General features: G+C 43.7%; 1 protein-coding gene across 2 annotated transcripts in view; it reads right to left on the bottom strand.

Moving 5' to 3' along the window:
• Window positions 1-19,067, bottom strand: part of LOC131884480 (focal adhesion kinase 1-like) — a 33,225-nt gene that overhangs the window by 13,102 nt on the left and 1,056 nt on the right. Inside the window, exon 1 of one of the 2 annotated variants that reach the window (XM_059232279.1) lies at window positions 15,515-15,808. The exons of the other annotated variant lie outside the window; for it this stretch is intronic. Coding sequence (XP_059088262.1) covers window positions 15,515-15,627 — 113 coding nt within the window. The 5' untranslated portion in view covers window positions 15,628-15,808. Of the gene's footprint in view, window positions 1-15,514; window positions 15,809-19,067 lie in introns of those variants that run through there. 2 annotated transcript variants of the gene reach the window in all.

Below are 19,067 nucleotides of genomic sequence, written 5' to 3'. Positions count from 1 at the left end.
ACAAAGAGGCTGTACGTACATGTTTTAAAACCGGGTCACGAATCGGAACAAAGTGCTAAAAATCAGCAGCAAGGAACTAGAACATCATTTGGCATGCTGACTAATTGGATCATTTTTTTGTAGATTCGATATCGTGCTTACAATGAAAAGCAAAGTGGTTCCATTTGAAAGGCAATGTTCAAAACTTGTAGTGTTACATCTCAATAGAAAGTGGCATTGTTCTTCCAGTACACGATAGATAACTTATCCGTCAAGGCACAGAGAGTGAGATGCATCTGAATAATTGTATTGAGATGTCGTGATATGCCTATTTGATGGTACATCTTCGCGCATGCATAATATATTTCCATTGTAAATCATGATAAATCATTGAATTAATCGAACCATGTCGTGCGACATGTTCCAACTAATGTTTATCTCAAGACCCCCAACCAACAAGTGATGTCCAATAAAACGTCTTTTTTTGGCAAATGACCGACCGCCATCAGAATCTAATTGTGCGTAGATTGGCTCTTTGGAAGGAATGTGTGTAAACGACCTCTCTCAATACCGCAGATAACACAGTGCCCAGGTGCCTCTCTAGTAAAATTATGTAATCATAGAGAAGACGAAGAATGGGCCTATCCGGCCATTAGACAGACTTATGTCAAATGTATCTCCACATTGGCCACATGAATCCAAAAGCTAGCTTGGTTTGGACAAAACAATATCGGGTGAGGAGGAATGCTGGACGGTAGGGGGACTACATACGTTCGAACGTGCATAATCGTATTCAACACCGGTATACCTAGTATATGCTATCAGTTGATATTACGTAAGAGCGCAATAAAGGACTTTGTTCGATTGCTTGTCAACGTAAGGCCCTCTTTAATAGACAATTAGAATACCCATTTTTGTTAGCCGCATTCGTTCCCGCGAGATGGAAGAGATTTCATCACATTGAGAAAAGTCTTGTACCTGTTGATGGACGGCATTCTAAAACTAGATCCTAATCAAGTGATAACAGGATAGAGTGGATTTTCAAGCTAGCGGCAAATTTGGAAAAGGGTGGGAATTTGAGAGGCCCATGAAAGAAACCCTTTTTTCCCTTTAATTCAGTAGGATAGTTTAAGAAAATGATTTCAATTTTCTATCCATTTTCGTCTTTGGCGAAGACTGAAGTTCGCTTGGTATAAATCGCTACCGCTTGTTCTTTTGGCCAACGCAATTGAAAACGGTTTTTTAGTTGAATTCTCTGAAACAGTTCAAGGTTGGAGATCTCAAAAGTCTACGGGTCATTGTTCTTATACACAATCTACTATTCAGTACATTTTGCCCTCTCCAATATAATTACATTTTCAGAGGTGATAACCCCGCTGCTTCTTGGAGGATTTTTACATTAACTACCTCCAACATTAACAGGTCAAGTCACGCAAGACTCTCTTGATTTCAAGCGCCATAACGCTGATTGGAGCGTGTCCCAAAGTCGTATTCATTTGCCTATTACCTATTACCCCTTGTCATCGTGATCTTGGGGTTCTTTGTCACTGATCATACATTGCATTAGGTGCGAGATCGGGGTCTAGTCAAGGTTGGGATGCCACTCTGTCTAGCGTTCTCTGTTGAAGAAGAGCTTTGATAGATGAGACTTGACATGAAATGTTTTGCTCATCTAGACTTCTCAATGGACTTCATTGTAGATCAATCCCGGGGTAAGAAATTGAGGTTGTCACTGTAAATGATCATCTCTTTGGTCGGCGAAGACATGATTCGAACAAGTCCGCGCTAAAGTCTGACATCAATCCCGACTCCTGATCCTTACTGGATCGCAAATTCGAGTATGTGCAGTTCGGGTGATTTATTAACATAATTTCCTGCGATGAACGAATGAGAAATGTCTTTGAAGCCAAGCAATGTACCCGCATTCCAAGCTAGAAGTAGACCGCGGGGCGTTCATCTCAAATGAGATCGTAAAATGCAATGCCAAATCCGAAGGGCGCACACATACAATTGAATATTCAGATAAACAAGCATGACCAAGCTTAAAGAAACAGGGTTGACCACGCCACCCAAGAGTTTTCCCTGAAGGATAAGCTGGCTCAAAACATCGGGAGACTCACTCGCTCAAGGAGCTCAAGGACACAGCATGGACAATCGGGAATGTTCCACGTCCATGTACGTACATACGTACACTGAATGGGTCAGTGAGTGAGAGTTGTTTATACAATTATTAAGTCATGGTACAAAAGCAACTGATTGACGATCGTCAACGAATGTTTTCGCCCAAAGGGCCTTAAATTCAAAGATGATTTTAGGGCTAGGATTTAAGTTTTAGATTTCATTCCAAAATCTCCATGACGAATTATCGCGTCTCAAGAATAACGTCCATATTCTGCCTTCCACTTAATCGTTTCTTGTTAACTTACAAATTTAGTGTCTCTCCACGCATTATAATTTCTTATCATCTTACAAATATAACTTTTTACCTTCAAAAAGGCAGGTGTAAATAATAAGGAAACGAATATTTATGAAATACTATTCAAATTGTACCAGAGTTTAGAAAATTGTTGGGGGAAATAAACAACGCCAATTCGTACCTTCCATGACGATATATGTGTCCGTTCGTCTGTCTTTGTTTCCGTGCATTTCAATTGCAAACTGAAACGAGCCCATAATTTTGACTGCTCGGCATTATTTGTCCCCACAACCTTGAAAGTGTTGCATGCACGATTCTCATTTGAGTGCATTATTATCATCATCCAATCAGACCAGGACAAGCGAATCGGACAATCCCCAAGTCCAGATGAGGGTCAATATGAAAACCTGATCTGGATCATTAGTCATCTCATCCCACAACCAGACATGATTTTAGATGCAACTGACCAGACACGAACAATGTCATTGTGCGTGGGATACAGACTTCACACTCTCGTGAGCAAGTCATCGTTCAGCTATGTTGGAGAATGCACTTGAAAAGACGAGTTTTGACGAAAATTCAATGCCCAGAAAATGGGAGTTTCTCTACTATTTATTGTTCACCCTTTGATGCAATGAGCCCCTCTCAAGCTCATTTACGAACGAAAGTAGGCCAATTTTGAGAGGGAATTTATGCGTTGATTACAATGCAAAAGTGCGCATCATTGGCTAATTCATTTCAAAATCATGCGTTATCCTGGTAAAATCTTTTCAGGTAAAAACCCGCATGACTCTCATGAGATGAGTTTGCTTGTGTGCAATTTCGTTGGTTCTTCAAAAGGAATTCGTTTCAAGACTTGGGCGTGAAGAATGGAAGAGTAAACAAATGAAAGTGCCGTAAATACAGGTGAGGGTACTCCTCGTTCTCACTGCGCAAAGGAGTTTCTTTCCCCCTTCAACCTGCATTGGGGGATGTTTTTTCAGTGCCTTCGGGAAACTGAAGTCTTGGGTGATCAATGATCCGCGAAAAATTTGGAATAAATATGCATTTCCCCTCAAAGCTTCACAAATGTCAAAAGGGGACGACAAAGGCAGATATTCTAACGCCCCTCCAATCTCCGTGCGTTACTTGTAAGTTCCGAGATCGATGCACATATTGAAAATCGAATGTGCCCTAGTTTCTTGTTTCATTCTTGAATTCTGAAGTCAGCATTATGATCTCGTAAATGGGAATCCACTTCAGGAAACAACAACAGCAAGTACATGTGCTGAAAGTGTTGTCTTTTTGCATCGTTATGAAACAATACCTGATTTGCCTTGGAAGTGGAACTGGTTGTGGGATTGGAGGAGCGGAGCAAGCTCGAAAATCAAGGTTGGTGGGAAACCGCCCGGGTTTCACAGTTCGGGATCGATCTCGGAAACTGGATGATCTGGGCAATGGGACCGGTGGAGGTGGTCGATTGGTCGGTGGGGAAGGTAGCACTGATATCGTATCGTATTGAATTATGCCCGTTTTGTCAAATCTGCCATAGTGTTCCATCAGAGCAATGGCACGCTTCACCGAGTTCCCAGCATCCTTCATGGGAGCCTTTGGCACAACTTCCGGGATCCCTTCATACAGATGTACATCATACAAGTCCGGAATCGAGACGTATTTGTCGTGCGTTCCATAACCACTCTGGGACAGTGTTCCACCATGAAATTGCCGCACCGGCAGGACGGAATACGGTCTGGGAAACACAGGCACCGAACTGGACCGGTTCATGTCGTACATCTTGAAACACGGCATCACCACTTTCTTGAGGTGGTGCAATCCTTTTGCCTTCGGGGATCTCGAGACCTGAGGCAATGTTGAATATGCACTACCTGTTCCACGAACAAGTGCATCCCGCGAGAAGGCCAACAAATCACTAGTGGATCCATGTGTAGCACTGACTTTCGGTGAGCGAGGCGTGCTTGAATATGTGTTGAATTTGTTTTTTGCTTGAAGTATTGGCCACTGTCCCAATGTGCTGAAGAACTGCGGTGAAGGTGCAGAACAAGACGGAGGAAAACGAGGAGCAGGATGGGAAGAAGAAGAAGAAGAGTAAAAAGAAGAAGGAGGTGGATCGGTGCTCCCTGGAACTGGCAGGGTTGGTGCTTCTCCAGCCTTTACCCTGAAGAGACGGCTTTTCTCCAGTTTTTCACGTTCACGGATGTCGTTTACCGCATTCATCTCGTTGGAACAAGTGAAGGTAAAGACGAAAGACTGGGATCTCGAGGAGTGCACGGTAATGTTCCCTTAATGAGAACTGCTTAACGGACTTGACATCTTCTTGATATCGGACTTTTCGCCTTGTGTTCCTTCCCTCTTGGGCCGAGTGTTCTCAACTGATTGCCGTTGAACCCAGAGGAGCACATCCAATCGCCAGTGAGGTATTTGCCAGTGAAGACAAAAATGACAGCTCAAGTCATTGTTGGATCATCCTCCGTCTTTTAGCGAACAGACGAAGGAACGAGATCCAGGGGACGAGAGGGATGATGGGACGATGTTGAGCACAAGTTGGGCACAAATCACTAACACGAGTCGAAATGGGGGTTGTTGGAGCAGTTTTGTGGCTAACATTAGCACCTATTTGGACAAATGCACAATAAAAAGAGCACTCAAAGTCGCAATATGGGTTCCCGGTAGAACAATGTTTTGACTCATCAAATGCTCGACACCTTTCCCCGATGATACGACGAGATGAAATGGAGGAAAGCTATCTCAGGGGGTGAAACACGGGAGGAAACAGAAGAAAAGAGCCGAAAACAGGTCAAGATTTGGGGAGTCAAAAGTCTTTGAAAGTCCAAAGCGGTGAGAATGCATCTCAAATCGACGAAGCCATGAGCACACATTGTAGACGTGAGCACAGGGGGATGGAAAGCTCAACAGGATCGAGCCTGTCGAACATGTCAATCTATGAAGGAGGAACTATTTTCATTGGTACTCCAAAACACAATTCTAAAGTTGAATACTACGTATAAAATCGGGTACAACGAGAAAAGGTTAATTCAGTTTTGATGGATTTTGTAACTATGATTTTTTTTTCATTTTGTGTTATGCTCTTATCTATTGATCTTTGATCAAGAGGATAAAAAAAAAACCAGCATTTAAACGTAAGCTAGTGAGTGAGAAAAGTTACTCGTTGAATATTCGACCATCAGATTTGTGTTGGTAGCTGTCATCAATACATTGTATGCAATAAATGCACGTTGAAATTAAGTGTCATGTCCTTGAATGAGATGTCTCCTCAGGACTATTCCAAAGAGATTGAGGTCGAAACACGGCATGACCGATGAAAACAAATAGAAGATCGCTCTTCACATCGCAGATCAGATCCATCGGGACGAGATATCAACCCCCAAATGTTTGCTCATTTCTGGCGACAACACCACCGCACGATCAGTGCAATCAGGTCGCTGAACACCTTTCAATTAGGTGATAGTAAACATGTTTCCTGGCGACCGGATTCTTGTCACCTATTGCTCGTGATTTATCCCCGATAATGACACGCTCGGCCTCTTCAGCCTCGAGGTCGGCTCTCCGTCAAAATATAACGATGAAAAGACAAGAAGGATAGTGAGCCGACATGTGACCAACATTTGGTGGATGAAATTAACTTGTCTGTCGAATTCGAAGGAATTAGACACGGAATTAGACAAAAAGCCTACTTCTCAGTGAGAGTGTGTTTGGATTAGGGATAAGAAATGTCTCCGAAATGGTGTCCAATAGCCTGGAGTCTTCGTTCAAGTGACACGTAGGCCCACACGTCAGTTCCCATTTAACCCTATCCAGATCATCTCTTTCCCTCATTGCTTGCTTCCTGGACAATCTTTATGGGGGGCAATGTTCTCTTTGCTAATGTTTATCATTTTCCAATGTTCCTCTGTTTCTCGACATGGATTCGTTTGGGAATCCATGTTCCCGTTTTTTCCTTAATGAGTTCCCAATAATGACATGACCAAGAGTCGCAACAAAAATATTCAAGTATCAAATTCTGAACATTTGGTTTAACCACATGGCTCCGAAAGATCGGATTCAGTAGACAGGCTAATCTATCCTAGCTCAATGTTTCTTCAAGAAAAAAGCCCTCTAAGCCACCAATAGTTCCTTTGGATATCATGAATAAAGTTGCCTTTTTTGATCGATGAAACCCAAGAGGTCCTTGTCTCGGTCGACGATAAAAAGGACCACTTTTTGCAATGACAATAATCAACGCCCACTCAAAATCAGCAACAGATTGACACAGCAAGCCACAGGCCCAAAAACTGTTATGGAAATAATATTGGCCATTGTTGATTATTGCACGCAGATGAAGATGCCCAATCGCCCACGCACTCGAGCTCTGTCTACTGTGAACTTCAAAAACGAAGGTACGACCACGACGATCGTCGTCGTGGTTGTTGTTGTTGTTGTTGTCGTTTCATTCATGACGAACCCTAGTTATGACCTTTCTGGGGGACTGGCCAGAGACTCGGTCCAAAGTCGATGGGTGGTTTTCGAATACCTCACGAATGGAGATGCATTTAAAAGGCCCGCGGAGAGTCGAGAATGACCAAATTTGGCGAGGATGCATTGCTTTGAGCTTACCTATAAGAGATGAAGAAGTTTGCATTAGTCTTGGCAATTAGACTCCTCGAGTTTTGTTGAAGTATTCGATGCGAGTAAAAGGTTAATTCACCGAATGACCCCGTTTTTTCAGTCTCTAATGATGTTTAAAATCCCCGTGAGGGAAGAAAAGAGAAACTATGCAAGTTCTTATTTTCCCATAGCAGATATTTTTCCCACGAGACAACGATCCCCCTCGGTGATTATCGAGGACTGAAATGCTTTGATTTTTCATTCAAGTTTCATTGTTATCTCCACATTCAATCAAGATGGACTTGACACTCAAGTATTTTTCTTTTGGGGTGTTTGATCTCGCAATTCGGACCTCTTTTAGGGACACCAAGTAGCACGAGAGGAGTACTTGAAGACAAGACTCCGGGGAAAATACAAGCCTCTTTGATTGGTGGCTTAATATCTTGTCCGCTTAGGGTTCGTCGAGCACCTGGCCTTTTCATTGGCAAAGAGCAAGACAAATATTGGGAGATTTCCCCCCTCTCCTTTGCTCTCGTCTGAAAGTGAAGCAAGTACTCAGTCGGCCTCATAATTTCGAAAATGCCAGATAGACAGAAAAACTAGTTCGTTTGTTGTGGGTGCTTCCTTCAGGAACTACTGAAGATAGTGTGGACTGCAGATGAATTGGAGAAACAATTATGTTCTTTAGATATTTGTACGAGATGCGTTAAACAAGCTTAAACTTCCTTTTCACAATAGCTAGACACAAATGGATTTCAACTCTGCGTTCTTGTTTTCACTTTTGACCTAGCTTTCCTGCTGTATATGTAGAAATTATCTAAAAAAATTGGTCTTGTGTTTCTTGGCATCTTAGAATAGGTTATCAATGTCACGATGATTAGTCTGTTATTTTTCTTACTCTGACATTTTATTGATGTGCCTTACCCACACCCTAAGTTTTCTAACACTCGACATTTAGGCTATTGACGGTTTGGATGTGCGAAAGAGCTGAATTGTAGCATTGGGAAAAACGGGTTAGTGCCCACAACCTATGATAAGTTAAGACAGAATTGCGACAGTTGGCTACAGTAATAATCATTGTATTATTAATGCTGAACAAAGCACTAAATACTATAGGTTTCTATCTAATAGATAAAAAGTTTTGTATTTCAGCTATTTGCAATTGCCATGAGAGTACTTCCAATAGAAGAAACGCACACTAGATGAAATTAATTTATCACAAAAATCAAATAATCTACTCGGTAAAGACTACGCGTTGCTTGAGATTAAATCATTTCACATCAGAACTTGAGATAGTATTTCCACAAGGCCAAAATATCAATAGGATGAGTTTTAACACTGCGGATATGTTTACCTCAATCTTTTTTGAAACATATGTTTTTGAAGCAAAATTTCAAAAAATAACCGAACTCTAGGGACATAAAATTTATTTTGCTTCAAGAGCTACTAACTTTCCCTTCTACGTCAAACTTGAGCATCAATGTAATACGTCCGTTGACCATTCCGAGTTGAGATGTCCTTATTTAACCCTTACAGACCAACACTCAATACAAAGAAGACACCAAAAAGACGAGATAAGGGCAAATGCTTGACTTTGTCCACGACCCCTCAATCGCCAGGATGGGTAGACCTCAAATATCGTAGTACACGAAACTCGTTTGGGCCACCGCCCTCGATCAATTTTGAATTTTGTTCAGATTGAGACATTGTGCTCGTCTTCGTAACCCCTCCGACTGCTTTCCCGTCCAGAGTATCATGAAGTCCTCCAGTTTAGCGATGAACTGTTGGACCGCAAAGGTGAAGGGGGAAAGAGTGAAAAGAAGGGGTGGCTTGAGTTGTTGATATTATTACCTGGTGGAAAATCTCTTTCTCTGTCTAGCCTCTGTGGCTGATACGCACGCATAATCAAGTGAATGGTAGGGCACTTTGCATTCACTTCAGAGAGTGGCAAAAAATAAAAACAAAGTGGAGCTCCACGGGAAATCAACATTATGATGTGGGCCAACAATAGGTATTGAACCCGATGGAGGGAGTCATTGGATAACGTTTATGGCTTTGTCCTTGAGCGAATTATGGTATTGACTGGGGTGATGTGCACACCATATTGTTATAATTGTACATGTGGCTCTGGCAATGAGGTGAATGCAGGGCTCAAACAAGAGATATCCAATGAGTACAAAAATTTACCAGTCAACCATTTTCCTTAACTTTCATAGTGCTTGACCTTTCAAGTGGGGTTCTTTGTGCTATGCAAACTCTTCACGAGCAAAAGCCGATTCGTTTTTGCTCAAACGTCAGCTGAGTTTTGATATGATGTTGAATGTGCCTTGTTTACTATACCAGTTTTTTTCTCCTCGACCATAAATCTGCTGGTTGTTGCGTGAACTCGCCAGTATTTGAATTCATGAATATGCCAGTATGAACTTGATAGTCTTACCATGAATTAGTGGAGATCACATTTGAGTGAAATGAGGGCAAGATCTTGCTGGAGAAGAAGAACTTTAACATGGCTACCTCGTGGTCGACAACTGGCACAAAGATCCTCTCAAACTTCCACGCTCATAGCAACTGGAAAAAGCCTCGCATTGGAGAAAGCAGTTTTTCCCCGAAGCGGAGAGGGTGTTGGGTTCATTCTGTAAATCACCGAGGGTGCATTTGCACAAAACCATTCACATGGAAATGGTTGGTAGTTGGACCATGGACGCCTTGCTTGCTTGAGTCATGTCTTCTTCCCTTGAGAGCACAGCTTGCACATTATGGCGAGATTTTTTGAATGGACCAACAACTCGCCCAAATAACAACGGGACGGACGGAGTCTATTGCTGATGATGATGCACTACAGAGAGCCAAACGCTGACAGATGACTCACTAGGAGCACACATCATTGGTAAAACCATAACTATTAGTCAAAACGGGATGATCGCAAGTGTGCAACTCAGACAAGGCCCGCACTCAGTCCAGAATTGAGCAGCTGCTAGTGTCTTTTTAGCCTGTCCGATCTCAGGTAGAAAATGCAACTACCAAATCGAACCACCCCCTCTCTGAAGAGCCGTAGGTACGAAATCGAGCAGAACAGACAGAAACGAGTTGAGATGGAATAATTCTCGTATTTCTCTCTCTTTCTCCCTCTCTCTCTCTCTCCCCAATGGAGGCGAAGAGTCCTCTGACTCAACTGCGTCAATTTGCTGGCGCTCATGATTTCGTGGACGATCCAGCTCCAGTGGATGTAGTACTCCCTACTTACTAATGCACCCTATAAGGACTTGGTAGAGGGTGAGTTGGTTACAGTCGATCTCAACAGAGAGAGAGAGAGAGAGAGAGAGACAAGCAGAGAAAGAGAGGGGGAAGAGGAGAGAGAAGAGGGAGATCCCTCAGGGTTCAACGAGGTGGGTTCGAGTACTGCAGAGGATTAGGTGTGCTGTGTTATGTAATTAGAGAAGGTGAAAAACAATCATGGGGGTACTTAGGGAAATTGGTCGTTCCCTCCACGTGATATATACGAGAATGTTTGCTGCCTGACCAAATAACAGAAGGTATTGCCTTTCTGTTAGTGGGCATTATTCAAAAACAATGTTTGAAACTTTGGGGTAGCTAAAGAGCATACATGAGGAGGCGAGGGAATACAATAGAGAATAAATGCAAAGTGAAAGTAGTTGGGATGGGATATGCCGGCCTTGGGCCTTGGACTTCGGAGTGGATTGTTGTCGGTGATTGTCGGAGTTGTCTCCCCGTTGAGGATCCATCCCCTTTTCCTCCCTTTGTTGGTTCGTTGCTCCGCTCTTCCCCCCATGTTCAGCTACTTCCGCCAATATGTGAGGAGGAGGATTAGTGCATGTGCGTGGGAGAGCCCGCTCACGTGGTCACAGAGTCTGACAATCCAAGATCAGGAGAGGAGAACAACATTGGAGTCCAACTGTTTCCTCAAGAGGGGGCGAATGAGCGGAAAATCGCGCCACCACCACTGCATCAACAGTACAAATGGCCACATTGCCCCCGGTTTTTTCTGCTTCACTTCTTCGTTCCGCTTGCGCTTTTGGCACCAGACCCCCCTCCTCCATCCTCGAGCTGGTCGGTGCTTTTTCCCTTCGTGTTCGTGGGTCCTTTGGCAAAGTCCGGATTCTCCTCCACGTCTCAATCCCCAGGCGGTGTGAGGCTCTCGGTTGGTCGTGGGGCTTTATTCGTGGGTCGTTGATCGGTGGCCGCTGTCCGCGATCTCTAAAAGAGCCACAACTGGGTTTCTTTCCCCTCCACCAAGCACCACTTCTCGAGAGAGGTGACCGAGAGTGCGAACCAACTCGGTGGCCTGACCACCACCGAGATCCTAAGTCCCAACCAAGACGTTGTTGGCCCCTTTCCTATCACAAGAGACGATGATGATGATGATGGTCATCCTCGCCGTCGTCATCATCTTTTTCATGAGAAGAGGACCCAGGGCCCAACCCATCATGGGCCAAATGGACAGTGGCAACCCTCCCGAGCAAGTGGAAATCCCCGTGAGTGCCCTCTGGGGTTCACCAAATCGGTCATCACTGTCTGGATGGACCGAGATTCGCCTCATCTTTCTCCCAACAAGCAACGGTCATAGTTTGATTGCGGTTTCCGCTCCGATACGACCATTCGACCTTTTCACCCCAAACTTTTTCTCCCAACAGTCGTCGTCGTCGTCGTCGTCTTCTGCTTTTTACTCTTGGCCGTCGTCATCGTCATCATCATCATCCCCATTGAAAGTCATCTTGATCTATGGCATCCTGCGTGCTCACTAGGTCTCTTTTTATCAACGGTCGGTCATCTCTGGCGTATCCTCTTCATGAGACATGATTGTCCGTATGTCTGTCTACTGGTTGGTTTGGCGCTCTCTAGTGTTCAAAGGGCAAGTCCTGTCCACCCTCCTCCTACTTGGCCATATCTTTTGCCATGTATTTAAGTGCTTGATATCAGAACACGACCGTAGTTCAGATCAGTTCAGCTCAGTCCGGCCTGGTCTGGTTCATGCTTCACAGAAATCATGTTCATTGGAGGGTACCCCCAAGCTTGTTCCAAGTCATGATTGAGGCGACTTTGGCAAACGAACAGCTCTAATACTTTGTACTCTTCTCCGATCGACATTTTCCCTTCAAAGCCTTGCCAAATAACTCGTCAATGGATTTCCAAGTTTGACCACCGAGAGTATTGGTTGGCATGGAGCTTATCTTCGGCATTATACCTATCATTATTTGGGAGGGGGGAAAACTTTCCCTGCCTGCCACATGGCAGTGAGTCTTCTTTCCTGTCCTCGGCGCTTCATTCAGTATTACCTCTCATCGACCTTTGGTCATCACTATTCTGACCAAAGGGAGGGAGACTAAACCACCGTGGTGTCCACCTTCCCCCCAACTGGACCAAAATTAATGCACCCATGCCAAGTTGTAAGCAGTGTCTTTGGAAGACGCAAGCAAACAGCCTTCCACGGTCAACAATCCCTCCCAGGGAAAAGACAAGCGGACAAGCGGACAAAGGGGATCTCTCTCTTTCCTTGGGGAAACGAAAGCGGTCACCGGAGAACAACATCCAACCACCCTGAGTGAGTGGTTACTTAGACTTGTACACAGACTTGTACGAATGTAGGGACGTACGTACGTACAAGCAAGGTCCTCATAGTTTCTTGCCTCTTTGTCCACAAGGGAGGGGCCAATGGTCGCTCCAGAGACATGACCGTGTCTGTTGTTGGCCGTGAATGGAGGAGCATTGATTAGAAAAACGGAAACTATGGTCAAAAATGGTCACCGGCGGGACCCACTGACCATTGACCACGATCCCGCAGTGATCCTGCTGACCAGTGTCAGTGGGCCATCACTGACCGTGTTAAACCTCCAAGAATCCAAAGCCGAGGATTGGTACTATAAGTGAGTGAGCCATATCAGCAGGAACACATTATGGCCAATGACCACCAAAAGCTCTCCCAAAACGATGGACCAGATACGCCGAGTGAAGAGGAGAATATCGTCAGGTCCGTCGGCCCAATCTCAGTATCACTATTGGATCTTGGGTCGGGTTCGATGGTCACTATTTGCTACTTGGTTGGCCGTCCGTCTGTACCCAAAGTCTATGGCCCAGTTTGCAAGTCTCAGACTCTTTGTGCGAGCAACTTTTTGGAAGCTTGGCAAAAGTTACTGTAGGCCATGCCAAAAGGGCAACGCCACACAACTGACTTTGACTCCAGGCACACTAACACATATCCGTACATACGCAGACATCGCCCAGAAAGTCACCGGAAAAACCTATAGGATTATGAGTAAGGAGTTAGTAGAAAGAAAAGAAACTCAAGTGCAGGAAAAGTTCGTTCAAGAGATTCACCTTTTACAGCCTTTCTCTGGCCTTGACTCCTTTTCTTCGTGACAATAAAAAGTAGTCAATGGGTGGGTAATTTTCCTCCCAAGAACAATCTCGCCAGACATTGGACATGGCGAGTCGTCAGATCTGACGAAACGATCTCTACTTGAATCTTGCCAACATCCCGTAAGCAAGTGTCTTTCCCTCGAAAATAGATCCATGGGAGGAACCATCAATAATGGAAGTGCAAATTTACCTCCTCATTCACTTAAGGTCATCATGCAGGGATGTACCGGTAAGAAAAATAACATGTGGGTTGAGCAATGGTGGCTAAATATCTGGTCCCACGTCGGCATAAATCAAGAACTGACCAAATACGTCTTTAGAGTCTTGCGAGCTTGGAGGGCACAACCACGAGTGGCAATCTGGTGTAAAAGAATCATTGCACCACCATCATCAGCAGCAGCAACCACCACCAACACCATCGCTACAACAACTTCAACAGCACCTCTTTCATGTCGACCTTGTATATCCATCTCTCAATCTGTCTATCTGCAAGCCAGAATGTTCGCTATAAGCTCGAGATGAATGATGTCATAAAGCTTGAAACAGTTTTGTTTTCCCCTCGTCAAGAATGAACAAGTCCTTAGGACACAATGGAACAATGAGTCCATTTCAGCCTCTTAGCCTCAAAACGAGGTTATTAAGAAAACAGTGGATTAGAATTTAAGATCCTCATCCCACTAATTAGGCATTAAATGAAGGCTTCAGGTAGGAGGTTCGTGAATGCATTTATAGACATAATACGTCCACCTGAGCTCTTGGGTTAATGTTGAGTAGGCAGGTTAAAGGTTAATAACGCCATATGGAGATTAAAGGTTTCTTCTTGTAAAGGGTCCTGGGGTTGTCTGTTAGGCTTTTTTTACAACCCTCTGTTTGCTTCCCAACCTGCAGGTGAGCTTTCAATTGAAACATGTAGGGCAAAGAAGATGATGAATCATCAATCGTGCAAAACCATTCAGCTATAACTTGGAATTGGAGCCAAGAAGCAATCAGTTGTGGATTAAACGGAGTAGTTTGGATGCACTCAATTTTAGACAAAGATTGAAAAAACCAGCAGGCTCGTGCATTCCAGTGGCCAAATAAGGCAGACTAATCGGCGTGGCACCTGAGTTGAAGATAATTTTTAATTGTGCCAAAAGGGATGCACCAATCCAATTCCCCAATGCACAGAATCGAGATTCAAATGTCAGATTCAATATCAAAAGACATTATTATCTTTGCGGTCGTAGGGTCCCATTAGGTTCCAATTGAGTCATGAGCTCAAATAGCATGAGCCGAGTTTTGGTGAGAAATTTCCTCCTCCAAACTTGGAGCGGAGAGCCAAAAATGCAGGATGCTTTTTGCTCAATTTGGTCAACTCCATGGCCAAGATCGAACACCATCGAGACGAGATGGTTTGCCAATGAATGAGATTCATATCTGAGCACAATCCAAATTCAAGCGGGATTCTAGTCGTGCTCTTTGAAGGTGACATTTTACCAAAATCGATCATCACCGACTCAATGGCCAGAAGATGCTCCAGGGCCAGAAATGAGTCATCCATCCTTGGCATCACAAGTGATTAAGAGGCCTCGAGAGTCTAGGAAAGCGAAAACCCCAGTCACAAATCAACCCGCCCTTTGGAGATGCCTTCCTCTGTAGAATCCAACTCATTCTGTCAGAATGATTCTTTCGTTTTACTTGATTTGGTTCAAGGTGAATGAATCTAAGGCCAATAAGTGACCACGTGTTACAAAACGATGCGTTGCTTGGACACTTTCCTTGAACTTCAAGGAAGTCTGAACTCTTTACCAAAACATAGCTCGTTAGGAACACGTGTTCTGGGACGAAACATTGACCCAATTGCTAACATCATCCAAATCGCCTTTAGCTTGCATATATGACATACAATGCCTCTCATGGGCATGGCTTGACCTCTTTTCCACTCACAATCCCTTCATCCTACGATGAATGATCCCCATGAATGATCCATTGGAGTGAGTGGGGCATTGTGTAAATCTCATGGCAGTCGATTAAATCAAATTATCTGGATGCTAGCTGGTACTCAATCCCTGAATTTCCAAGGCAAACGGGTGTCTTCCAGGGGTTCCAGGGATGAGAGCAAACTCTCGTGTTCTTAGCCTAGTAGTTTCTTTCGTTCCTTACCCTGGCATGAGGTGCAATGGCCTCGCGTGGGCGGGAGGGTAGTAGATGGAGGATTCCGAGTCTGAGTAGAACATTTCCAGAATCAGGCAACAATTCGGGGATTCAAGCACCATGCTCTAGGACTCACAAATCTTTGTCCGGTCGTTGAGCACACATGTCCACCCACTTTTGTTCACCCGTTAGGAAGTAAGCACTTCAATGTGGATTGTCAATTTTGTGCAATTTTCACACTACTAACGAGCATTGAAAGGAGCTCTGTAAACTGCTTCAACTCCTTCCAAAGACCTGGGAGTAGTCAGTCAGTCAGTCAGTCAAGCTGACTAGGAGTGAGTATATGTTTTGTATGTGTCCAAAGGTGATGGTGGTGGTGGTGGTGGTGTTCACGGGGGAGAATGTGTGAGTGTGTGTTTTGGGCAGGCCCCGGCCAATCGAGTACTTGAGCAACGCAAGCCGCTCTCAGCTGACTTCGTTATATTTCCTTCCCTCTCCTACTGTACTAGTAGTACACTACACACAAAAATGAATAAGAACGGAGAGATGAAGTCCGTTCATTGGGGTTGGGATGCTGCATCCAGCTCTAAAAAAGTCTACAAACATAGAGCATCTTAGAGTGGTTATCATGGCTTGTGAATTAACACGGATACGAAGAATTGAGAGGTTTGGGACCTATATGAAAAACCTCATGTACCATGTTTCCTTAGGGAACAAGCTAGTCCTATACTGCAATGGGAGGAACAGCGACAACACCAAATATTGTCTGGAAGTGAGATGTGTCCCCTCTAGTCTGTCGGCGACAATGGGCACGGGCACACGATCTCGTCTTTGGCCATCGCGGATGAGTGTGAGAGCGAGTGATGCTGCGAAAAGAGCTCTACAGTACACACATGATCGGATGGCGTAAGAACAACTTGAGTCATAACTCGAAGTCGCCAGACTGTCTTCTCTGAATGGACATGAAACTTTCAGCGGGACTTTGGATCATGGTCATTAGTAAGGTGTACATTTGTCAGTAATACAGGGATGACTTAATGTATATCATGGAAGTGAATAAACGTTAGCCTAAATCGTTAAGTTCCTTTCAGGGGATCCTGAGTAATAACACCGATTTAAAGGAAAAATTGTGGAATGCATTGCAATCCTATTTGCACTGCAAGTGCAATTAAACAATTACAGGATGAGAAAATGTGTCTTCCTAGAGGCAAGTGCAACTCAAAATGTATGTAGTCCTGACAAAATTCCCGAATTAAAACAGATTCGAGAACAAAAAACGAACGAAAATCAACTTCATCAAGAGTTATCAATTTGATTTCAGGACTCATTTGCTTGTTTTCAATGGAAGGCCAGTAATAAACTGTTCAGTAATAAGTGCTATTGACAATTTCATTTGAAGAGCACACAGTTTCTGCAAGTGTTCCATTTCATGTTGGATGATCAAACACGAGAACCTGTGACCTAGAAATTCTGTCTTTCAAACGAATGGATGGATCGATCACAAATGTCAAATGTGTTAGCTTTGTTTTATTTCTTGTTAACATAAGTATTATCGAATTGATCCGGCAATTTCGAAAAGCACATGTGGTTAGCTCTTCTCCTTTGCCGAATGCGAGGAATGGTTTAACGTGGATGCAGTTGCCATGGGTAGGGACGGGAAAATTGTGCAAAAATATTCTTTTTTGCAACTAAAGACCAGACTTTTACAAATTTGCAATTTTTATCTTTGTTTGGACGTTTTCACTTTTATTTTGCATTTCATTTTTTAGGCATATTTGGTCTACAAATGGTTTTTTTTTGTTGAAATCAGAACTTTCTTGGCGTTAAAATTGGTTTCAAAGTTTGATATCAAAGGCTGCCGCCAATATAAAGACACAAAAAGCTGAATTTTGATCAACTTTCATCAATTATTAAATTTTGTTGGCAAAAAGTACTTCACCACATTATTGTCATGAGCAGCATTCCATGGTGAGAAACACGTGAAAATAGAAATGTAAAGAGCCAGTTTCAAGTCCAAAGAGACAAGCAAAGCAGGGTGCTAAGATAGTTAAGCAGTCCCAAAAACGCATCATAGCTGCTTATCTTACTTTCTCAACGCTAACTTATTTTTTTTTTGAGGAAGAAATATCCTAGTTTTTCTTCAGTTAGATTAATGGTGCAGATCTACCGTTAAAAGAAACAAAAATAAACAAGAGGAAGCATTCTGTGACATCATTTATAAAAAAATATGGACCAAAATTGAGACAAAACTCGGTTTTTAAGAAGCGCCTATTTTGCCCGTCTCTAGTCATGGGTTCAATCACAGACAGCAAGCTATCTTTGTGACTGCAGTTTCGAATCTGCTAGAACGTTGCAAATGCGGCCAAAAACCGCTTTTGGGATACTTTTGGCTTTGGTGATGCTGTCAACCACTTTGATGTCAAAACTCTTTATGGAGAGTATGAAGCATCATACGAAAGGTATTCAGTTCTTCAGTGACCCCGCAGACAAGCCTCTTAATGTTCTATTCATTCTCATGGACGATCTCAGACCTCTCCTGGGAGTTTACGGGGATCAGGAGGCCATCACACCACACCTGGATCAGATTGGAGCCAGGGCCACTACGTTCAAGAGAGCATTTGCCCAAATTCCGCTTTGTGGACCAAGCCGAACTTCGCTTCTGACTTCGAGAAGACCGGACACCACTTTGTGTTTCTACAACGGGTTCAATTGGAAGAGTGTGGGCGACTTTGTTTCCATTCCCGAGTACTTCAGAAGTCAAGGGTTTCATTCACAGAGTGTGGGAAAAATATTCCATAACATGCAAGATGGCAAAGAAGATGGATTCGGCGGCCCTCCCGGGACTTGGACCCATCCTCCGTATTTTCCCAAAGGTAGGTTAGCTAAAAAGGAGACGGTGTGCCTGGACGAAGACGACTCTGATGAAGGCCATTTTCAAATCTTGTGCTCTGTGGACATGCAAAGGTTTCCAAATACCAGCTTCACTGACATTGAAGTGCGAAATGAGACAATGAACGTTTTATCTCAATGGAAGAGCACGGACAAGGCCAAGTCATTGTTTCTGGCTGTGGGCTTGTATGCTCCTCATCCACCTTTTAAAATCCCCAAAGGGTTTTTAGATCTCCATCCTTTGTCGAGATTGAAACAAATCACTAATCCCGAGCCTCAAAAGAACGTCACTCCGTTGACATCAAGTTATTGGACGCTTCAATATAGGAAATCTCGTGATTGGGGACAAGCAACGTTGAATGGATCATTTTCTCCCGATTTCAGGCTGAAAGTCAAACAACATTACTATGCAGCTGTGAGCTACGCGGATTATCAAATTGGTCGCATCATTCAGGGCCTCATCGACGAGGACCTCATCAATACCACAATCATCAACATTGTGGTTGATCATGGTTACTCTTTGGGAGAACACGGCGTGTTTGGCAAGCAAATCAACTTGGACGTCGGCCTTCACGTACCGTGGATCATCTTCCATCCTCGTGTACACAGCCTCAAGTCTTTTAAGGTCTTCTCTCCGGAAGATCTCCAAGCTCAAAGGTACCATGAGAAATCC

Source organism: Tigriopus californicus, chromosome 8 (assembly GCF_007210705.1).
Source record: "Tigriopus californicus strain San Diego chromosome 8, Tcal_SD_v2.1, whole genome shotgun sequence".
NCBI classification, from domain to species: Eukaryota; Metazoa; Arthropoda; class Copepoda; order Harpacticoida; family Harpacticidae; genus Tigriopus; species Tigriopus californicus.
The sequence above is the reverse complement of the archived record's forward strand: the minus strand, read 5'-3'. Positions and strand labels throughout refer to the sequence as shown.